Raw genomic sequence first — 23,136 nt, forward strand, 5'->3', positions numbered from 1 at the left:
ATTAATCTCCAAAGCACTTTTTTTAGCATGAAGAATCAGCAATTAAGGTGGAAGAACTGATAACTGCAAAAGACTGGCTCCAGACCCCCTGAGGAGAAGCCTTCCGTGGAATTCCCCTGCATGGGACTCTCCGTGATTTGGGACCCACCAAAATGTGTGTGTGATGCTCGTCCCTCCTGTTTCCCAGGCTGGAAAGCAAAACCTCCAGAGCTGGAGCGGGACTGAAGTGTCTGAAGAAACCTGAAGTGTCTCCAAGTCCCGTTTTCATCTGCAAATCCTAAATCCAGCACCCTCCTCTGCACAGCAGCACTTTCCACATCCCCAGCTCCCAGCCTGCCCCTCCAGGGGCACCTCCCTCCCCATGGTTCCTTTCCCAGCTCTGATTGCTCCAGCTGTTCTCACCGGGCTGTGACTGCTCCAGCTGTTTTCTGATGGAATATTAATACAGGAGCTCCAGATGTCTTTTTGCTGTACTGTAATCACTCCAGCTGCTTTTCCCTGTGCCTCGATTAACTGGGGCTGGTGGCTTCCCCCTTGGATTGAACTTGGGGCCGTGGGTACATGTGGCCTCCTTGAGATGGATCCATGGATATCCACCTATGGATATATGGCCTTTATTCCACGTGGGCTTGGCACAGCATCTCCCTGCCTGCCTGGGAGGAGGAGAAGGAGTTTTGCTCCTAGAACTGGGTGATGAGCAGCCACCCGTGCAATTAAGCCAAGGTGCTGAAGGCTCATTAATCACAGGACCCTTAATTGTGGTTTATTTTGGCGCGAGGCCAGTTTTGGTGGCAGCATCTGCTGGTGCAGAGCTGGGGCTGGTTTTGGTGGGCTGCAAAGATGCACATGCACATCCCAGGTGGTAAACCCTGATTCTGGGCTGGAACCCCCATCTCTGGGGCGTTAACAGCTGAGCCAAACCAAGGGTGTTGTTCGCAGCATCTTCTTGGACCCCGGGTAAAGTCGTGCTGGTGCATGGGCAGGACACAGGGAGGGATCTGCTGGATCCACAGGTTTTCCAGCTGGTGTTGCAGTGCTCCATATGGATGCAGGTGACCCACAGCTGGAGATTTTGTTCTGTGTACACAAAATGATGAAACTCAACCCCAGGTGCCTGTGTGTTGCAGCGTGTTGGTGCTGTGAGGAGCCAGTTCTCTCCCTTGCAGTGCTTGCAAGCCCAAATAAATAGATATAAATCCATAAATAAATATAAATATGTGCATATATGGATGGCAGAGGGGTATATGCACATCTGGAAGCTGTTGTGTGCATCCTCTACTGGACTCAACCTGGTGTATCATGCCTATACCTACATACATAAATATATAAGCTATATATGTTATAATATTAAGATAATACATAAATTGTACTCTAGACAATAATTTAATGATGATACAATATATAATAATAATATAAAATAAGATGTAACTGTATATATACTACAGGTCATATATAATACATAATGATAGAAAATAATACATAATTATATATATAGCATGGGTTATAAGATATAAAAAAAAATATATAGGTACACACATTCCTGCCCTGAAGGTTTCCTTAATTTTCCCAGGGTTTAATAAGAGCCTGTGTACACGTGTAGGACACAGTGCCTCTGATTAAATTAAGTTGTAAATCAAGTGGAAACGCCGTGTTTGCACGGTGGGGGAGGAGATCCCTCCCTTCCCTCTCTCCCGCCCCGTAATTAGATCCGAACAAAAGCTGTGAGGGAAAAGAAAAAAAAAAAAGCAAAGCAGAGGGGCAGAGCTGCTGTCCCTCTTCAAGGAGATGGGGGGGTGTTTTGGGAGCGGGACTTTCCCAAGCCGTTGCCTCTCCGTGGAGAAATCCACGATAAAGGAGCGGATATCGATCCCGGTGCTGCTGATCGCCATCGGTGATTACAGTTATTGTTGTGCTGGTGCTAATTAGAGGGGAGGGCTGGGACACGTCTGTCTGCAGGTGAGGATGTTGCTGCTTGCTGGCAGTGTCTCCCCAGGGTGCTGGTGGCTCCTGGGGGGGATTTAAGTTGTGGGGGAAAAGGGGATTGATTTATTTTGAGCTCGGGCAGGTTGTGCCAGTGATGGTGGGTGGGAATTGCTGCTGGAAATGGTACCTGTGGGATTTGTGCCGTGGGAGGGGGGGACATCCTCCTCCAGTGGCAGTCACCAGTGGGCCCAGGAGCTCCCCTTGGGGAGGATCTCCCTGGGGAGCCACCAGCCCTGTCTGGTGGCACATGTTGGAGCTGGGTGACATGGCAAAGGGGATGTGGTGGCTCGGTCACGGGGCCACCTGGAGGGGTTTCCTGGAGGATTTCTCCTTCCAAACTGGTTTCGTGCTGCATCCAAGCATGTCCCCTTTCCTTCCCCAGTGCCTGGGGGCATCGCCTCGGAGTCCCTCACCTTCACCCCGCTGGAGGACATGATATTCCTCAAGTGGGAGGAACCGGTGGAGCCCAACGGCCTCATCACCCAGTACGAGGTACATCCCGGAGGGCTGCACTCCCAGGGTGGGGACACAGGGACACGGGACAGTCCTGCTGGGGGGACACAGTGGAGGGAGTTTGGGACAACTGCTGCTGTTGCTCATGGGGATTAAAGGCGACTGCAGCACTGCTGCTGCCCTCAAGCCCTTCGTTTGGCTTTTCCAGTGAACGTCTGCTTTTGATTTACCCCAAAAAACATCTACCTCCAGGCTGTCCCCATGACCCTTCTTGGAATTCATCCCCTTCACCCGAATCCGGGGTCTCCCCCCTCTCCCACGGGTGACGCTCTGCCCTGTCCCTGCAGATCAGCTACCAGAGCATCGAGTCGTCCGACCCGGCCGTCAACGTGCCCGGCCCGCGCCGCACCGTGTCCAAACTGCGCAACGAGACCTACCACGTCTTCTCCAACCTCCACCCCGGCACCACTTACCTCTTCTCCGTCCGGGCCCGCACCGGGAAGGGCTTTGGCCAGACGGCACTCACCGAGATCACCACCAACATCTCCGGTAGGTTCCCGTGGCTCCGCGCCACGGCTTCGCCTCCGCTCGGATACCCTGGGGTGGTGTCGACCCTCTGCGTCGCTCCTGTGAGTTGGGTGGCTGGGAGGTTTGTGGGGACCGGAGGCTGCTGTGGAAGGATGCTCTTGGGGGTGGCAGCTGTGCCGTGAGCCCCCCAGGCAGCCCCCCAGCTTGGTGGGTCCCTGGCTGGGGAGTCCAGCCAGCCCAGTGCTGGTGAGTGGTGCTGTGTGAGCTCTCAGTGTAATTGGGCTTCATTAACGAGCCACGCAGTACTCGAGGCTCTTTGCTCACGTCTGTGGTGTCACCATTAACCGCAGCAAACGGGCTGAGGTGAGCCCAGATGGGGGCACTGAAACTGCAAACCAGCTCAAGCTGGACCACAGCAGCTGCCAGTGATGGTTTGGGGGCCACAGGGCTATGCCAGGCATGTGGGGGGTCCCTCATCTTGGTCTGGGGGTGTTGCTGGGCTGGCTTGGGTGTGTTTCTGCCCCAGGGTAAAGGTCACACTTTGATTCTAGTGATTCCAAGTGCCAGTGATTCTGACTGGTGCCATCCCTGGGCACATCTTTAAGCCCTGGAGCATTTGGGTCCTGCCAAGGTTGGATCCCGCTCCTGTCTCCTCCCCTCTGCCAGACCAGCATTGTTAACCCCCCTCAGTGCACACCCAGGGGTCCTCTCCCAACCCTGACACTTGTTCAAGACCTGGAGGGTCACACCGTTGGGTCACACTGCTCGTGCCTCAGTGTCCCCCCTGAGCTGGGGGCAGCTCTGAGCACATCCCTGGGGGCCGGGACTCATCCCTGAGGGCCAGAACTCATCCCTGCTCCCTTTGCAGCTCCCACCTTCGACTATGGGGACATGCCATCGCCGCTGAGCGAGTCAGAGAGCACCATCACGGTGCTGCTGCGGCCGGCGCAGGGCAGGGGGGCTCCCATCAGGTAGGTCGGGGCTGTAGGAGGGTGAGACCCCCACAAATGGGGTGGGACAGCACGGTGGAGCTCCAAAGGAAGGGCAGGACCGTGTTTTTCCCGAAGCTGTTTATTTTTGGGTGTCGGTCTCTTCTCCCAGTAGTGGGACAAGAGGGCACAGGCTTAAGCTGTGCCAAGGGAGGTTGGAAATTGGGAAGTTCTTCACAGAGAGAGGGATCAAGCATTGTCAGGGGCTGCCCAGGGAGGGCGTGGAGTCACTGTCCCTGGAGGTGTTTAAGAAGAGACTGGATGTGTCACTCAGTGCCACACGGGCTGGGTGACAAGGTGGGGTTGGGTCACAGGTTGGGCACAAAGATCTCGGAGGTCTTTTCCAACCTGGCTGATTGTGGGATTGTGTGACTCTAACCCGTGCCTGGCCCTTGCCAGCACTTACCAGGTGATAGTGGAGGAGGACCGTCCCAAGAAGCTCAAGAGGGAGCTGGGGGGGCCGGAATGCTTCCCGGTGCCCCTCACCTTCGACGACGCCGTGTCCCGGGGCTCCGTGCACTACTTTGGGGCAGAGCTGCCCGCCAGCAGCCTCACCGAGGCCAAACCCTTCACTGTGGGGGACAACCAGACCTACAGCGGCTACTGGAACCCCCCCCTGGAGCCCAAGAAGGCCTATCTCATCTACTTCCAAGCCATGAGCAACCTCAAAGGGGTGAGTGCCCGTGGGACCCCCCTCCGGCCGGTGGGTTGGTCCAGGCAGAAGGCAGGCTGGGGTTTGGGGGGGTCAGGGAAAACGGGGCTTGTTTGAGGTCTCCCTTGGGTCACCCTCTGGGCTCACCCCCAGTGTCCTGCTCAGGGGGAGCTGGTGCTCTGGGCTGCCCTTCTGGCACACTGGGACCGTGGAGGGGTGTCCCATTCCTCCCAGCACCCCTGGGCTGTGTCTGTCCCCATCCCAGTGCTGACACTGGAGAGGGAGGAGTCCAACCTCCCCCACCCACCAGCCATGACTCCAACCAGCACCAGTGCCTGGGACACCCCATTCCTGGGCTCATCCTGGCGTGGAGAAGGACCATTTGGACAGCAGGAGCTGCGTGTGCATTGCTGGGATGCACTGCTGACAGGACAGCGAGTCCCAGCTCCAGAGAACTCCTGCGAGCTCCTAGGCTGCCTTTCCCTGCCTTCTGCTGCCTGTTCCCTCTGTGAAGGTGCAACAGCCCTGCTCTGACAGCACCCCCACATCCCTGAGCTGATTCCTCCAAGTCACTGATGGGACCACCAGGACCCTTCTCGGCATCACCTGCTCCGGCACGTCCCATCCCACCCAGGGGAGGGTGAAGGCAAAGCAGCAGGACCACGGCTCCATCCTCATCCTGCACAGCTCCATCTTGCTGGAAAGGTGCTGGTTATTGAATCCTCTCCTCGGCTCCAGGGTCGTTCACACCTCGCTGGGTTGTAATTAGAGCCGAGATGGACAGGGAGGATCTCGGCTCTGGCTCGCTTGGGCACTGCTGGATAATAACTGGTAGCTGATGCTGGTTTACAGCCTTCCTGCTGGGAGGCAATGGATTTGTCCTGGCTGCTGTCAGACATTGCAAAAAGGCTGGATCCTGGCTGGAGTTGTTCAAGGGTTTTGTGCCAGATGAAGCAAGAAACAGGAGAAGGAAAAGCTGGTAACCCCAGGGAGAGCAGGGCTGGAGCCGACCCTGCCCTGGGCCTGTGGCATGGGCAGGTCTCAGTCCAAGGGTGGATGGAGCAGCATTGCCAGCAACAGTGTCCTGAGGATGCTTGGAGAAGAAGGCAATCCTGCCAAGATGGTGCTTTTTTGTTTTGCAGCAGAAGTTGGATGCGTGGAAAGATGGAATATTTTAGCTGAACCCGTCCCTACATGGCAAATGTTAAAACTGTTGGCTGGCAAACTTGTCAGCACATACAGAGCACTGGGACTGGGGCTGAAAACTTTAACTGATGGAAAGAAAACCCCCATGAAGCTCTGGATGACGACCTGGGAATGTTTTAGCTGTGGCTGGTGACCCGCAGCTTACCTGGATCTGCTGGGTCCCTCTGAGGGTCTTGAGCTTTGCCATCCCCTCTGTGCCAGGAGCAGTGGACTTGGCTAACCCTGGGAATGCTGGGGGCAGCTCATTCAGCAGCATCTCTTGGGATGTGGGTCCCCGGGAGCTCTTTGGGTGCTGCAGCACAAATCACCAGCGAACTCCCTCGATTTTGGGGGGTCAGAGCACCAACAGACCGGCCTTGTGTCTACCCAGCCTCGCTCGGAGCGGGGAGCGGAGCTCTGGGATCATCCAGCACTGATCCTCCTTTTTTACCTCCGTAGGAAACCCGGCTGAACTGTGTCCGGATCGCCCGCAAAGGTGAGCCCACCCTTCCCCAGCCAGGGGGGTCCCACCGAGGCTGTGGCTCCAATCCTGCGGCTCCTCTGGTGGTTGGGGCTGTGCCGGTGGGTGTGGGGACCAGGGCTGCTGGTGGTTGGGCTGGGTGTGATGGTTTTGTTCTTTCCCACTTCCTCTGGTGCCTGGGGTTTTCCCCTCGGTTGAGTTTTCCCTCTGGATGCCGCTGTCGTGGTGGGGGGGGCAGGCTGGAGTCGGTAGTGCTGGATGCTGAATCCGGGGATGGCTGATCTGACGTGGGGCGTGACAAAAGGTGGCACAAAGGGACTTGTCTCACCCCACTGGAACTGAGAGAGGGCCTTGCCCGTGGTCATGGTGTGGCACTGCAGAGCCCTGTAATGTCTTGGTGGAATAATGTGTTCATGGAGCAATGAGCACCCCATGGGACAAATCCCGGTGTTTCCGTATATGATGTTGCCAACGCCCCTGGAGCTGAGTGATGACCCCTCCTGCCTGTCCTTGTGCCCTGGCAGCTGCCTGCAAAGAGAGCAAGCGTCCCCTGGAGGTGTCACAGCACTCGGAGGAGATGGGCTTGATCCTGGGGATCTGTGCTGGGGGGCTCATCGTCCTGATTATCCTGCTGGGAGCCATCATCGTGGCCATCCGGAAGGGGTAAGGAGACCTGGTGTCATGGCTGGTGCTTCATCTGTCCCTTCCCCCGAGCTCAGCCCTTCTCCACCGCCCCAGCACTAACTGGGAGCTGCTGGTGGTGATTGTGCTGCGCTGGGCAGACCCCAGACCCTCCCTTGAGCTGGGTGTCCGTGTGCTTGTGCATCCCCCCAGGCACTGTGGGATCTCAGGAGGCACTGGGGACCAAGGAGCAAAGTCCTGGGGATGTCCCTTCCCCCTCAGGGCTCTGGAGCTTTGTCCCTCTCCCGTGTATTTTTCAGTCTTTTGCCTCTTTTTGCTGCTGCTTTTTGGCTTTGTGCTGCCCTGGTGATTCTGCAGAGATGGAAATGCTTCTGGCCTGTGTCCAGGCCCTGGGACAGTGCTGAGCCAGGCTGTCCCCATCCCACCAGCTCTCCCCCTGCTAACAGCAGCCAGGGGACCCCAGGGTGTGCAGCCCTGCACCCCTCAGCCCAAAATGACAAAAATCAGCTTCATCTGCACTGAGATTTCTCTGGGCTTCCCTGTTGCCTTGGCCAGCCCAGGGCTGGATCCATCCATGGGAGTGCTGTTGGCTGAGGTCTGGAGGGTCTGGCTGTGCAGGTCTCCCCCTCAGGGGTTGGGCTGGGGCCAATCCAATGCTGGACCCCTCTGGGGTCGGGCAGGGGGGCTGCCCACCCTGGTCACCCCTGGGTGTGGGTGCTCAGAGCAGTCCAGCGCCTCCTTGGCTTGTTTTAATGGGGAAGCACTGAGCTTCCAGTGGAATGTGGACAATCCCTTACTGAGATCTCCAGCTGGCTCTAAACGAGTCATTAAAATTTGGGCGTGCACCAGAGGGGAGGTTTTCCCCGGGCTGATGATCCTTGGGGACCCCCAAACTGCTCTGCCACCCCCAGGGGAATCCCCACACTCCCGGGCTCTCTGGAAAGCTGAGCACACCCAGCGTGGGTGGGGGAACCTCAGTGGGGTGGGAGGGAGAGGAGGGCGAGGGCTTTCCAGGACACTCATCCCTGGGAGCGCTGGGGAAACGCGGCCGCTGCTTTTTGCTTGGGTGCAACGCCCCGGAAAGCGGCCCTGGAAAGCGGCTCCTTCCGTGCGGGGCCGGAGCCGGGGGGGCTCTCAAAGCCAGGGAGAAAGGACAGCAATTAAACACAGGGCTGGGGATGATGGAGCAAAGTAAGTGAACAGCCGGGGGGGAGAGAAAACCAGCGGGGCACAACCTCGGCCCCGTGGAAACGTGCAAAGCTCTTTGTGTGTCCGTGCGCCCCGGAGGGATCCTTGTGGATTTAGAGCGGGGATGTGGCACCTGGGCAGGGTTGGCTTGTGACTCCGTTAGGTCTGTCTCTGATGGAGCAAATGCCAGTGGTGCTGATGGTGTTTTGGGGAGTGCTGCTGTGGGTGGGAAGCCACAAGTGTGGCTGCTGCATTCCCAGTGCTGAGGAGGAGGAGGAGGAGGAGGAGGAGGAGGAGGAAGAGCAGCTCTGCTTCAGTATCCCGGGGTGAACCTGTTGAAGGACAAACCAGAGCCACAAATCAGACCTGATGCCAACAGCCCTGAGTTTGGGGCTGTGGGCAAGCTGGGATGAGCTCATAAATCTCCTCCAGAGTGTTTTGCCGCTGGAAAAACACTGATGTGGTGGAATGGGAAGGCAGCTCTGGAACAGACTCATTCCTAGGAAAAAGTGCACTGGAGACGTGATGTCCTAACCCCATCTATCCCACTGGGACCCTGACCAGCTCCCTGAGCGAAATCCCTACATTTTGGACACGTTTGCTGTTCACTCTTAAAAATTATGGAATAGCCCCTTGGACAAGGGCACTGTGGGCACACCCCACCTCTAGTGTGGTCACCCTGAGAGCCGGTGCTTGTGCTCTGCTGCAGGATGTTGGCTCCTGCCTGGAATAAATAACCTGTGGATGCCAAAGGGGACCTTTATGGTGCATTTAATTTTCTGGCAGCACTGTAACCCCCCCTTCTCTGTGCTGGAGAAAAGCTGCTTATGCAATTTCTGCTGCTCTCTTTGTTTGCACGCTTGCCAGGAGGAACTACTATTCTTATTCCTATTACCCGTGAGTAATTGTTGTTCTCTTTCTCCTTTACCCTCCTCGGGGCCACCCCCCTCACCCTACTGCTCCAACAAGTCCTTAGCTCTGCCCAGTACATTTTAAGGGTCTCTTTGGCTTGGGAAGATAATGCTGCTGAGCTTGTTAGAGGGAGAAAGCAACATGAAGGGGAAGGGTCAGTGACTCCGGGTGGAATTTTGGATTTTGGCAGCATCTTGCAGTGTGTCCTGGCCCCACTGAGACATGGGCTCAGATCTCCTGTTCATCCCTCCCCTGGTTTAAGCCCTGCTCTGGCTTCTTCAGAGCCTGATGCTGCCTCTCAAAAATATTCATTCAGGGTCTTGAATTTGGGGTGTGAGGTTCTGTTCCTCAGCTTTCCCAGAATCTTTGTCGGATGCCTAACGGGGACCTTGTCCTGGGGGAAAAGCCACTCTGGTGGGTGCTGAGCACTTGTGTAGTCAGGGGGTCCAGCCTGTCCCTTGGGGTGGATTTGGCCCCCAGCATGGTTTTAGGATCACAGAATGGTTTGAGTTGGAAGGGAACTTAAAGATCATCTAATTCTACCCCCCCTGCCATGGGCAGGGACACCTTCCACTAGCCCAGGCTGCTCCAAGCCCCATCCAACCTGCCCGTGGACACTTCCAGGGATGGAGCAACCACAGCTTCCCTGGGCAACCTGTGCCAGGGCCTCCCCACCCTCACAGGGAAGAATTTACCCCTAACCACTGATCTAAATCTCTCCTCTTTTACTTTAAAACTGTTCCCCTTGTCCTATCACTATTTGCTCGTGTAAAAAGTCGCTCTCCCCCTGTTTTATAAACCCCTTTAGGCACTGGAAGGGGCTCTCAGGTCTCCCTGGAGCCTTTTCTTCTCCAGGCCAAACACCCTCAGCTCTCCCAGCCTGGCTCCAGAGCAGAAGGGCTCCAGCCCTTGGAGCATTTTTGGGATCCGTGTCCTCCTTGCACTTGCCCTGTGCAGCAGAGTGATGCCCGTGGTGTGCTGGATGGGCTGTGTTGCAGCTCAGGGGCAATGGATGGGGCAAGCCTGGAGAAACCGGGCTGGGGGGAGCTGGGGCAGCCCCACATGATGCCAGATGGCTGGAGAGAGCCTTTGCTTACACATGGAGCACTCCTGGCTGTCCCAGGGGAGGGGACAGGATGGGACATCAAGCGTGAGCAGCCGGCAAGGGATGATCCAGCTGGGGACAGCACAAAACCAAAGCATGGTGACCCTGGGATTTTACAGCACCTTTGGGTGAGCCCTGCTTATTTCTGCTTCCTCCCTACTGCAGGAAACCTGTGAACATGACCAAGGCAACCATTAACTACCGGCACGAGAAGACCCACATGATGAGTGCCATCGACAGGAGCTTCACCGACCAGAGCACCCTGCAGGAGGACGAGCGCCTGGGGCTGTCCTTCATGGACACCCACAACTACGGGAACAGAGGTAAGGATGGGAGTCCTGGCATCCCACTGCTCCCACCCCACAGCTACAGCAACCACAGTGAGGATGGGAACCCCGGTATTCCCCTGCTCCCACCCCACAGCTGTGGCAACCAGGGTAAGGATGGGGAATCCCGGCATCCCACTGCTCCCATCCAACCACAGCAAGGGTGCCCAATAATCCCTGAATATCCCAGAAACAGCCTGCCAGAGCTCAAGGAGTGTTTGGGCAATGCTCTCAGGCACATGGTGGGATTGTTGGGGTGTCCTGTGTGGGGGCAGGAGTTGGACTCCTTGTGGGTCCCGTCCAGCTCAGGAGATTCTGTGGTTCTCTGAATATTTATCCAAGGCTCAGTAAGAAGGTGTTACATCTACTTCAGCCTGATGTGTGTGGCACGTTGCAGGCTTTTCCCTGCCCTGTGTAACTCTCCAAGGGCATTGATCTCATCGGTGCCTGTGGTAACTTTTATCATCATCCAGGCTGTGCTGAAGGGAAAAACGCTCGTGGGCTGCTCGAGCTGGGTCTCTGCATCTTCTTCACGTGGAGATCTGAGCTTGTGGCTGGGCAGCTTGAGGCCGTTTGTGGGCTCAGAACCTGTCTGCACCCCCCTGGAGCTGTGAACCCCAGCTCTTCACTCGCTCAGGGCTCGGAAGCTTTACACCAGCCTTCCCCAGCACACCCAGCCCTGGCCTTCCGAGGGTTACCGAGCCCCCGTGTTGGCATCTGAGGCAGACTGATTCCTTCCCACCCACTGGAGGATGCGTCTCCACGCTGATTTAGTTGTAAAATAACTCCTTGGATGCCCCAGTTCCAACCATATGCTAATAACATCTGTTACAGTAACTTCAAGATGCCGCTTCCACGCGGCTCTTCCGCACCGGCTGTGGGATTAATGTGATTCCCGGCATTGTCTCACGGATAACAGAAGCCCAGAGGGCAAACTTTTCTTCTTAATACATAGAACTAGGTGTATTTATGGGTTTTTTTTTCAGTTGCTGTCCTTGAAACGCTCAAAGGCTGGTGGGGCTCTGTGTGGGCTGAGCTGGGGAGGTTGGGCTGGCTGCCATGGCTGGGGACAGCCCCCAGTGGCTGTGAACGTCCTTAATTAACGAGGGTAAATGAATGGGCTGCTCTCTTGGTGGCTGTTCCCCACCAGGCCTCAGTTTCCGTGCATTTAAAAGAAAATCACTAATCCTCAGGGAAACCTGGGTGGTTCCTCAGTGTGTGGCTGCCTGGAGCCGTCAGCACCTTGCAAGTGCCAGCAATTAATTTCTCATTAATCCCAGGCCGGGTCATGGGGCACTCCTGGGTTGTCCTGTTGGTTCAGCCGGGGAGTGAGATCAAATCTCTGGTGCATCCAGCTCTGGGGGTGCTCAGCACAGGAAGGATGTGGAGCTGCTGGAGCAAGTCCAGAGGAGACCACGGAGATATTCCAAGGGCCGGAGCCCCTCTGCTCTGGAGCCAGGCTGGGAGAGCTGGGGGTGTTCACCTGGAGAGGAGAAGGCTCCAGGGAGACCTGAGAGCCCCTTCCAGCTCCTAAAGGGGGCTTAGAAAAAACAGGAAGAGCAACTTTTTATATGGGCAGATAGTGATAGGACAAGGAGAAATGGTTTTAAACTAAAAGAGGAGAGATTTAGATTTAGGAAGGAATTGTTCCCTGTGAGGGTGGTGAGGCCCTGGCACAGGTTGCCCAGAGAAGCTGTGGCTGCCCCATCCCTGGAAGTGTCCAAGGGCAGGTTGGACGGGGCTTGGAGCAACCTGGGCTAGTGGGAGTGGGACTGGATGAGTTTTAAGGTCCTTTCCAACCCAAACCTTTCCATGAGTCCCTGCTTGCCCAACCCCTGACAGCAACACAGAGCATCAGGTTTTGTGCAAACCCTGATTTTAGGATCTGGTGGGAGACCTTCCCTTAACAAATGCAGGTGAGATCTTAGTCTGGCTCTGCTGGTAATTACACAGCAAAGGCACAAACCAGGTAAATACTGCATAAACTCCCCCATTAAACAGCAGCCAGCTCCATTTGTGGCAGCGGGAGGAACACGGTGCCGCTCTCTAGCAGCGAGGAAAATTAACTGTTAAGCTGAGCTGGAGACTTTGGCAAGGTGATATTTCAGCTCAGGACTTTGTGTGAATATTTGGGCACAGAGCTCTTGCCTGTCTGCATTGGAGTTAATTGGAAATAAGGTTATTAACCCCCCTAAGGTCTTGCCTACTGATTTCTAATAGATCTGCTGGGGTCCTAAAAAGGCCGTGATGGGTATTTTTAGCTTTGTGGGGTAGGAAGAGCTGTAGAGAGCACGAGGAATTAATTCTTTGGTTTACTTTGCTTTTCCCATTAAACTCCCTTTATCTCAACCCACGGGTTTTGTCACTTTTACCCTTCCAATTCTCTCCCCCATCCCAGGAATGGGGAGGGAGGGAGTGGCTGGCAGGGCTTGGCTGCCCCTTGGGGTTAAGCCCCAACAGTTTGGTTCACTCCAGCCTGGAAGTCAGTACTTTTACATAATTCAAACCAACTAAACTTCACAGGCTGCTTGCAAGTCACATTGAGCAAAACTGTTCTGAAGAGAGGCTTCTACGTGACATGTAAATCCATTTTCCATGTACAGCACAGAGCCAGATAAGGTGTGATATGGTTTGAAGCTGGCTCCCTACCAAGTCTCCAAACCTTACCACAAGAAGTCGTGCCCCCCCCCAAAACCTCAGGGAGAAGAGGGGAAAAAAACCAACCAAGAAAACCGAAACTAGAGAGAGACAGCTAAAGTGATATATATAAATATATTTACACATATTACAGTTATATGCAATTGAAATATATATACAACTTCACAAGGGAAAGGGAAGGGGGAAGGAAAAAGGAACAAAACCAAAATAAAATATATATATATATCCCGATTAGTAGCCCAATATCTGGCAACTAAAAGAGTTAGCAAAGAAATCTCTCACTACTCTCCTTGGGACAACCGAGGGTCGCTCCGGAACGATCGCCGGCAACCTCCATCTCCCAAGGTCGACAAGGCCTGACCAGGCCTCGCTCCCCAACAGGACAGACTCAACAGCAGGGAACCTGCCCCTCCAAGCCACCAGAAGGAAAGAGAGTGAAGGCCTCTCCTCCTTTCTTCTTATAGCCTGGCTTACGTAAAAATCATAGGGAATACTGGGTAAATCTGGGCCCTTCCTTGGTTACAGACTGGTCACTGAGGAAGGCCCAGACCAAACCACCACAGGTGCTATCCACGGAGACCAAAACGCTCCCGGGGGTGTTTCCCTCCTCCCTCTGCCAGCGCCAGGAGGTGACGGGGACGCCGCCCCAGGTTTTGCCCCCCTGATGGGCTGTGGTTGCCCCTCTCTTTTTGCAGGTGACCAGCGCAGCAGCGTGGTCAACGAGTCCAGCAGCCTCCTGGGGGGCTCCCCGCGGCGCCAGTGTGGCCGTAAGGGCTCCCCGTACCACACGGGGCAGCTGCACCCGGCCGTGCGCGTGGCCGACCTCCTGCAGCACATCAACCAGATGAAGACGGCCGAGGGCTACGGCTTCAAGCAGGAGTACGAGGTGAGAACACCTCCTGCGGCCCTCCCAGCTGTCCCTGCCTGCCCAGCCCCTGGCAGCAGTGCGGGGGATCAGGTTTTGTGGGATCCGCTGGGGGACCTTCCCCTGGCAGAGGTGAGGTCTCGGTGGGGCTCTGCTGGGGGTTCCACAGCAAGGGCATAAAGCAGGTCAGTGCTGCATAAACTCCCCTGTTAAACAGCAGCAGGGGGATGGACAAGGTGGCACAGGCAGGATCCACGTGCAGGGAGGAGATGCTCCAGAGCTGGAGCTCACAGCTCTCTGGGCTGGCACTGTCAGCATGGGGGGTGTCCCTGGGTCTGGATCAAACCTCTGGTCCTGGCAGCTCTGGATTTCATTGTCAGCTTGAACAGGTCCCTGAGAGGAGCCAAACCAGCCCTGCCAGCTTTGTCTGCAGTGCGTCATCCCACCTCTCCTGCAAGGGCTGGGGATGCTTCCTTCGTCCTCCTCCTTCCTCCTCTCTTTTCTCCTCCTTCCTCTTCTCTTTTCTCTTCCTTCCTTCCTTCCTCCTTCCTTCCTCCCCCTCCCTTCTTCCCCCTCCCTTCTTCCTCCTCCCTTCCTCCTCTTTCTCCTCCTTCCTCCTCCTCTTTTCTCCTTCCTCTTCTTTCTCCCCCTTTCTTCTTCTTCCTCCCTCTGGGCACCACAATGTCACGTTCTTCTGCTCCCAGACACACCTGTGATACGTGAAGCTGTAGCCCAAGGACAAGCAATCTGGCAGCTCCCAAGACCATGAAAACCCTGGGGGGAGGATGCTGGAAAAGGGGATCCCTGGAAGAGGAGGGATTTCCCTCCCAAGGGTCGTTGGCTGCATCATGCCCATCCCACCTGTTCAGGCCAGAGCACTTGTAACAGAGCACATTATTTCACGTGCCTCTGCCTCAGCACACCCTGCAGGGGTGATTTCCTGACTCCTCGGTGTCCCACAGGTCTTGGGGATCAAAATTCCCAGTGAAATTGCTGTTTAATGCTCAGCTGTGTCAGGAACAGGAGCTTCCCCCCCCTTTCATGTATTGGACAAACCAGGGCTTGTGATAATCATTAGTGCTCCTTGAAAAGCTGCTGTATGTTCTTGGAACTAGTCATTTGAAAGCACTCAGATATTATGGAAGGGGAGAAAACATGTAATTTCCTTCCACTTTCCTCCTCTTACACCAATCTATGAATGTTACTGTTATTACACACAAACCTGTTCTGTGCTGGGGAGAGAAAGGGGGCTGGGGAGGTTTAGGGAAAAAAAGAAACCCACAACCAACCCTGGGAAAAAAACCAGGCAGTCTGTAATTTGCTGGAAAATGGAGCATTTTGTGGATGCAACAGATGTGTGGAGCTGGGAGAGCGTGCTATGGAGATGGAGCCAAGTGTTGGGGTAAGGGGACCACCCTGTCTGTCCTGCTCCCCAGGAAACTTGTGGGGCTGGAGGGGACCCCACAGTCCTGCCCTCGGCTCAGGATATCCATCCTTTCCTTCCAGAGTTTCTTTGAAGGCTGGGATGCTTCGAAGAAGAAAGACAAGACCAAAGGGAGACAGGATCATGTGTCGACATGTGAGTGCCTTTAGACACCCCAAACAGCTTCAGAAACCTTCTAAAGGGCTTTGGGGGCTTTTTTGGGGGAAGGTTGGACTCGAGTCCATGGCAAGGAATAAACTGGTGGGGTTTGGTTGGTCAAGGGCAGCAGGAAGGTCCTTGCTTAGTGCAGGGTCCCAGCCTGAGAGCTCCTGTTGGGCATCAGGCTGGAGCAGAGGAGGGCCTGGCTGGAGCTGGATAACTCCTGAAGATGAGATATCTTGGGGTGATGACACCATCACCAGGATATTCTGGGTGGTGCTGGAAGGCCCCACATAGCCTGAAGTATGTTTTCCTGTATGGACTTCTGAGAAGCTGCAGCCCTGCCCTGGAGAGCTTCTGGTGCAGATGTGCAGGATGCTGGGGACAAAAAGGGGTTAATTGAGTTTTTAGGACAGAAGATTAGGGAAGGGCTTGACCCCACCTGAGAGAGGATGCTCTTCACCACCTCCCTCCAGTCCTTGTGGCACAGCCACCTTGCTCCCTGCCACATCTCTAGAGACATTCCTGCAGGGATGGAGACACCAAGCCTGCTGCTCCAGGAGCTCTGGTGCTCTCCACCTGCTTTGTCCTCAGCTTCCTGCCTTCCACTCCAGCATTGTTCAGGACCCCAGAGGACACCAGAGGCTGGGCAGAGCTTTCTGGGCTCTGGCCATCCTGGTGCCCAGCTAGGCTGGAGGATGAGTGCCCTCTTTTTGGCAGGACTGGGCAGAGTTCAGGGAAATATGACGCCAGTCTAAATCACCATCTTGTGTTTATCGCTCCTGAATATGCACCACCCACCTGAGTTTTGCAGGTTCCTGGTGCAGAATGATTGCACAGGGTGCCTGGGGGGCCCTGGGACCTGGTGGGTGACCAGCCCCAGGCACTGATGGTCCCTTCTCCCCTTGTCCCCAGACGACCGTCACCGTGTGAAGCTGCACCCGCTGCTGGGTGACCCCAACTCCGACTACATCAACGCCAACTACATCGATGTGAGTGGGGACAGGGCCTGTCTCGGGGGGTCTGGGCTGCAACAGGAGCTTCCTGGGGCCTGTCAGGGTCTGTCCAGCAGCATTTTGAGGAGTTTGGACAGCCCAGGGTGGGCTGGTCTGTGCATCCCTGAGACACACCACAAAGGACCTGCCTGATTTGTTTCTGTTCATCACCAGTTTCTGCTTGTTGCTCTGTCCCTCCTTTCTCATTTCCTCTCTCCTCCCTTTTTCTATCCTTTCTTTCCCTCCTTTTGTGACTGTGGATCTCTGTCCTCCCTGGGTGAGGGATGCAGAGGTTGAGGGGGCCAAGGGACTACCTGAGGCTCACACTGGGGTACCTCTGATCCTGCTGGTGCCTGTGAGTCTGGGCAGAGCTCAGCCCCAGTGAGAGTGATGTCCCCAAGAACAATGTCCCCTGTCACCTCCATGCTGCGACCAGGGGAGGTGCAGGAAAGCTCCATCAGGCTCCAGCATCTCCTAGAAGCAGCAGCAAATCCAACTCTTCCCTCCTGTCCAGAGGATGTTGTCCGTCAGTGGTGGCCTGATGCTGAGATCCCAGTGCCTGAGCAGCCTCCCTGTGCCTGTCCCCTGTGTCCCTTCTCCCCTGTGTCTCTCTGTGACCTGCTCTTGGTCGTGTGCTCTAACCTCTCTCTCTGATCTGTGCCTCACTAATGTCTCTGTCTCTGATCTTTTTCTCTCAAACCTGTGTCCCAACGGGATCGTTAAGATTCGGATTAACCGAGAAGTAAGTAGATGGTTCCCCCTCTCCTCTGCTCCCATCTCCTGCCAGGCCTTGCCCTGGGCAGTGTGCTGTTAAATAACATCAGGGAAAGGCAGGCTGGGAAAATGTGTGGATAAACCTGGATATGGTGCAGGGAAGGGGAAAGCGAGGTCTGTGTGGCACAGGGAAAGCAGGGCCCGTGTGCTTGGAGGAGGGGTTGAATTGATCCCATAAAATCCCCTGTGAAAGGAGCCATGGGAGATGGAGAAGCCACTGTCACCTCCCTATGTGTGCTGTGGTTTAACTCTGCTGGGCCCATGACCAAGCAGTGGGACACTGGGTCCATGGTCCCTTTGGCAGCAGCCTGGCTGGAATGTGCTCTTTGGGCTGGCATGTCCCTGTTAAGAGTTGGGAATGGTGTCTGTAAGCAGCTGGGATGAAGGAGGGGAACAGGGATGTCACTCAGCACCACGTGGCTGCTGTGGGATGGGGTGTCATTAGTGGGGCTCTTGTGGCAGCAATGCCAGTGGCAGCAGGAGCTGGTGGATCCTGGGATGCCCTCTGGGTGCTGCTAAAGATTTTAATGCAGACCAGGGATGAGTTAGGAGTCTTCCATGGAATGCAGGAGGTGCACCCTCCCAGGACAGGGTGTTCCAGGTGCTGGGTGACTGCTCCACCTCCTCCTCCCGTGGTGGTGGGCAGCACTGTGCTGGTGGGCAGGACCAGTCGGGTGACTGGGAAATGTCTTACGGGGCTGTGCCCCAGCTCTTGGGTGTCCCAGTGTCCCCCCCAGCTCAGGACTGATGTCTCTGCTTCCCTTGCAGGGCTACCACAGGTCCAACCACTTCATAGCCACCCAAGGTGAGTGTGGCATCCCCCTCCCTGCTCCCCCAGCCCTCTCAGCCAGGGGTTCTGCAGCCCCTCATTTAGCAGCTGGCTTTTGTCCCTGGTGGGATCTGACCTTGCTGGGGCAGGAAAGGGTGACAGGGGGCCACTGTGGAGCAGCTCCCACCCCTTGGCACCACAACCCCCCCCACGACCCTGCAGGACAAGGGCTCTAAAATGCCGTGGGGGTGTTTGTGCCTCAGAGGCAGGAGGGAGGGCGCAGTGGCATCGCGGTGCTGCCGGGGCTGGGTTCTGCTGGTGGTGCCCATCCATCCCTGGGGTCCTTTCCTCCCTCCCACAGGGCCCAAGCAGGAGATGGTGTACGATTTCTGGCGCATGGTGTGGCAGGAGCACTGTTCCAGCATTGTGATGATCACCAAGCTGGTGGAGGTGGGCCGGGTAAGCACCTCACCCCATCCCTTCCCTCCAGGCAAGAAGCCACCTCCACAGAGCCAAAACCCCACCCCATCCTCTCCTTGCAGGTGAAGTGCTCCAAATACTGGCCAGATGACTCGGAGATGTACGGGGACATCAAGATCACCCTGGTGGAGTCAGAGACTTTGGCTGAGTACGCTGTGCGCACCTTCGCCCTCGAGAGGGTACGGCCCCGCTGCTGCCCACCCTGCCCTCAGGGACAGCTCCCACCACCAGCCACGGCCTGGCATTGACCAATACCCTAGTTACTAACCCAAAATGGGGCTTTCACCCCTGGTTGAGGTGCAGCTTCTGAACCCCAGGGACACCGGGTGTAGCTCCTTCCTTTGCCTTTCCCCGGGCTCTGCACCCTGTGCTGGGCGAGCGGCTCAGCCCCGCGTAGGGTTAGGCAGGGAGTGAGTGGTTGGTTGGTTTGGGCAGGGAGTGAGTGGTTGGTTGTTCTGGGCAGTGAGTGAGTGTTTGGTTGGTTTGGGCAGCGAGTGAGGGTTTGTTTGGTTGGTTTGGTTTGGGCACCGAGTGAGTGTTTGGTTGTTCTGGGCACTGAGTGAGTGTTTGGTTGTTCTGGGCACTGAGTGAGTGTTTGGTTGGTTTGGGCTGTGAGTGAGTGTTAGGTTGTTCTGAGCAGTGAGTGAGTGTCTGCTTGATTCAGGCAGTGAGTGAGTGTTTAGTTGGTTTGGGCTGTGAGTGAGTGTTTGGTTGTTCTGGGCACTGAGTGAGTGTTTGGTTGTTCTGAGCAGTGAGTGAGTGTCTGCTTGATTCAGGCAGTGAGTGAGTGTTTAGTTGGTCTGGGCAGTGAGTGTCTGGTTGGTCTGGGCAGTGAGAGAGTGTTTAATTTCCTGTCAGCACTGTGTGAGTGCTGTGGGGGAGAAGGATGCTTTCCTCTCCCCTGGGCTGGAGGTGATGTAGGTAACTGGAGATGAAGCCGGTGCAATTTACCCCTCAATCTACAGGAATATCAAATTGCTGCCTGGTTATAGGGCAGGGAGCAAAGATGCTCGTGGAATGAGACCTGAGGCTGCTGCTGCCTCCTCCTCTTTCTCCTTGGTTGCTTTTTAACCCTTGTGCAGTCAAGGAGAAGGGAGCTGTTGTATGGTCCACCTGAGCGGATGCTGAGCTGGCAAAATCATGGATTCCTGAGCAAACTGGAGTGACTTTGCCCTCTCACCCTTCCCTTACAGAGGGGTTACTCAGCCCGGCACGAGGTGAAGCAGTTCCACTTCATGTCGTGGCCCGAGCACGGTGTCCCCTACCACGCCACAGGGCTGCTGGCCTTCATCCGCAGGGTGAAGGCGTCCACCCCCCCTGATGCTGGCCCCATTGTCATCCACTGCAGGTACAGACGTGGCCATGGGGCAGAACCAGCCCTGGGGGGAACCATCCACCTCCAGGATGGGGTTTGGGGGGCGTGGAGGGGGGCCAGGGAGCACGCTGTGTCCTGGGTGCTCTGAACAACGCTGAAATCTCAGAGTGATGCTGAAATATTCAACAGGGAGATATGAAAGGTGTAAATTGGGTTTCTAGTGAGGGGAGGCTGAGGCAGGGAGGGTGCTAGGGCTGATGGTTTGGGTGAAGGGACCTTAAAGATCATCTAGTCCAACCCCTGCCATGGGCAGGGACACCTTTCATTAGACCAGGTTGCTCCAAGCCCTGTCCAGCCTGGCCTTGATGTCCTTCTATGATGTCACCCCTGCAAAATGTCACCCCTGGGCTGGTGGCAGCAAGGATGGGAGGCTGGGGCTGGTCCAGGGGGAACAGCCCTGTTTTGGGGCTGCCACAGCACCTGCCACTGATGACACAACTCTGTCCTTATGGGGGGGGTGGCACAGGGGAACAGGCAGCTTGATCCCTGCTGATGGTCAGATATTGGGTCTGGCTGAAGGGAGAGGGAAGGGGGACAGAGGACAGCCCCTTTCCCAGGGTTACCCACAGGGACAGGCTCAGCCACTGGGGTGCTGGAGCTGGGAGGACACCAGTGGCAGTCTGAGCAGCAGTGGTGGCTTTCTGGCATTCCCATGGGATGGGTTAATGGCTCTCCCTCCTGGGCAAGCGAGCAGCTGATGAGTGGGAGGGATTTTTTTATTTGATTTGATTTCTCCCTGTCAACTGCCTCATCAGCCTTCATTGAACAGCCAGGGTGATTAGTGCCCGCAGCCTGTAATCACTGCTAATCACCACGAGTGATTCACCAGCCCCAGAAATTAGTATTTCACTGGAAAAGACTGTAGGAAAGGAGCAGGGGGGGTGGTTCTATTGCTGACATGTCATGGGGGGGTGGGTCACAGCAACAGTAGGACTGTGAGTCCAGGGTTTGGGATAGCAGCACTGCTGGGCTGGCTCTGGGCATCCTGCTGGCTCTCCCTTGGGGGAATTCAGACCTGCTCATGCCAGGGGAACCTTCCTGCTCTCCCAGGGCTCGGTGCTGAGCCCTCCTTGGCCCTTTTGGGATGGGATCCTGGAGGACTGTTAGCACTCAGGTGGTTTAGCTCTCAGTTTTGTTGCAAAAAGCATGTGTTTTGTTGTCTTACAGTAAAAATGAACCTTAAACACGGGTGCCCCCCACAGCCTGACCATCACACACCCCTGGGGCTGCTGCAGTGGTGTTTGGGGGGGGTGTAAGGCAAAGCCAGGCTGTGGTTATGGAGGTGTGTGAGGTCCTGGCAGCCCCCATTTGCCCCCACATTCATGGGCAGAGTCCATCCACCGACCTTGCTCGGTGCCCAGCAGCACTTTGGGCTGCGTGTGGGTGCCAGCAGAGACTGGGAATGTGTTTGCTGTGTTTCTCACTCCCTCCCCAGTGCTGGCACGGGGAGAACCGGCTGCTACATCGTCCTGGACGTTATGCTGGACATGGCTGAGTGTGAGGGCGTGGTGGACATCTACAACTGCGTGAAGACCCTCTGCTCACGGAGGATCAACATGATCCAGACAGAGGTGAGCTGGCACTGGGCACAGCCGGGGCTGCTGTCCCCACGGAGGAGGGGGAGGCTCAGCCCTGTGCCCTCTCCCCACAAAAGGAGCAGTACATCTTCATCCACGATGCCATCCTGGAGGCCTGTCTGTGTGGGGAGACCAGCATCCCCGCCAGCGAGTTCAAGCCCACCTACAAGGAGATGGTGAGGATTGAGCCGCAGAGCAACTCCTCGCAGCTGCGGGAGGAGTTCCAGGTGAGCCGCCCCAAAACCTCCGCCACCCCCTCTTCCCCTCAAACCCACCAGGAAGGGGTTTTGGGCCCCGTGCTGAGAGGGGGGGACGTGTGTCCCCACAGACCCTGAACTCGGTGACCCCGCACCTGGACGTGGAGGAGTGCAGCATCGCGCTCCTGCCGCGCAACCGGGAGCGCAACCGCAGCATGGACGTGCTGCCGCCGGACCGCTGCCTCCCCTTCCTCATCTCCGTGGATGGAGACAGCAACAACTACATCAACGCGGCCTTAACCGACGTGAGTGGCCCCCTGCCTTCCCGGGGGATGGTGTGGGTCGTGTCTCAGGCAGCTTTTCACGGCTTGGTTTGGAGTTCCAGCCTCGTTTTGCACTGAGAGGGCTTGTGGCAGCTGTGGGGGAGGAAGGGCTGGGACTGCTGGAACCTGCATCCCTTCTTCTGTGTAACAGCATCCTGAAAGGACTTATCACCTCCTCCCACGAGCCATGCACGGAGGGGCTTCAGTATTTTGCAGGGAAAGTGGAGCAGAGGAGGGAGAGGAAGCTCATGGAGGGGTTGGTGGCATTGAGCCCCCCGTGTGCTGCCAGCACCCTGCTGTGCATCCTCCTGTCCATCCTCCTGCTGCAGTTCAGGGGCTCTGAACTGCTCCCAAAGCCACCATTCATCCCCTTGGGCCAGTCAGAAGGGACCCCCGTGGTGGCAGAGCTATTTCCTGGCTGCTGATGGTCAGGAAGCAGAGCAGAGAGGATGCTGCAGGCTCTGAGTGATGGGCCATTTGTCACCAAACCCACCTTCCTCTCCCTGAAAGGAGCTGGGGTGCTTTGCACGGCCAGCACTGAGCTCCTCACACCCTGGACACCTTCCCCAGACCCTCCTGGTCACAGCTGAGCACTGGCACCACACCAAGCCTTGCATTTTCCATCCCACGAGTGATTTATCCCGCTGGATCTCTGTGCAGATCCCATCTCCCTGATCCCTGATCCCTGCTCCCACAGCAAAAGCAGTTTGGAAAGCAGAGTGGGCTGCTGGTGGTGGGGAGTGGCTCCTGTTGGGCTGCAGTGGGATGGAGCTTTGTTTTCAGCTTGCTTGCTGTTTGCATATCCATTTTATTTTTATGCATCACTGAGCCTCCCTTAATCTCTGCTAAAGGGTCAGCGAATAAAATATTTTTTTATAGACAGAAAAAGCCCCGAGGATGAAATTCTCGCTGAAGGGATAAAACCCATTTCCCTCTTTGGGTAAAAAAAAAAAAAAAGAAAAAAAAGAAAAAAAGAAAAGTCTAATTTTCTTTTAGTGCTAAAGTGGTTTGCTCAAGGCAGTCTGTCCATCTGTCAGATGGTCTGGCTGCCTGTCACTGGTGCCACACCGTGTGGTGCCAGTGGAGCCGTGCCCTGC

The 23,136-nt window shown here is 56.0% G+C and overlaps 1 protein-coding gene across 2 annotated transcripts in view; it reads left to right on the forward strand.

Moving 5' to 3' along the window:
• Positions 1–23,136, forward strand: part of PTPRU (protein tyrosine phosphatase receptor type U) — a 67,702-nt gene that overhangs the window by 31,056 nt on the left and 13,510 nt on the right. For both annotated transcript variants that reach the window (XM_051807085.1, XM_051807084.1), the window contains 19 exons: positions 2,366–2,475; positions 2,784–2,985; positions 3,833–3,935; positions 4,353–4,626; positions 6,250–6,286; positions 6,796–6,934; positions 8,969–8,998; positions 10,284–10,441; positions 13,798–13,988; positions 15,474–15,546; positions 16,465–16,541; positions 17,269–17,286; positions 18,087–18,123; positions 18,449–18,546; positions 18,630–18,746; positions 19,761–19,915; positions 21,378–21,513; positions 21,597–21,746; positions 21,848–22,021. In XM_051807085.1, coding sequence (XP_051663045.1) covers positions 2,366–2,475; positions 2,784–2,985; positions 3,833–3,935; positions 4,353–4,626; positions 6,250–6,286; positions 6,796–6,934; positions 8,969–8,998; positions 10,284–10,441; positions 13,798–13,988; positions 15,474–15,546; positions 16,465–16,541; positions 17,269–17,286; positions 18,087–18,123; positions 18,449–18,546; positions 18,630–18,746; positions 19,761–19,915; positions 21,378–21,513; positions 21,597–21,746; positions 21,848–22,021 — 2,279 coding nt within the window. The remainder of the gene's footprint in view (positions 1–2,365; positions 2,476–2,783; positions 2,986–3,832; positions 3,936–4,352; positions 4,627–6,249; positions 6,287–6,795; positions 6,935–8,968; positions 8,999–10,283; positions 10,442–13,797; positions 13,989–15,473; positions 15,547–16,464; positions 16,542–17,268; positions 17,287–18,086; positions 18,124–18,448; positions 18,547–18,629; positions 18,747–19,760; positions 19,916–21,377; positions 21,514–21,596; positions 21,747–21,847; positions 22,022–23,136) is intronic.

This window comes from Manacus candei, unplaced genomic scaffold, assembly GCF_025592945.1.
Source record: "Manacus candei isolate 608988 ecotype Guabito, Panama unplaced genomic scaffold, ASM2559294v1 h1tg000070l, whole genome shotgun sequence".
NCBI lineage: Eukaryota > Metazoa > Chordata > Aves > Passeriformes > Pipridae > Manacus > Manacus candei.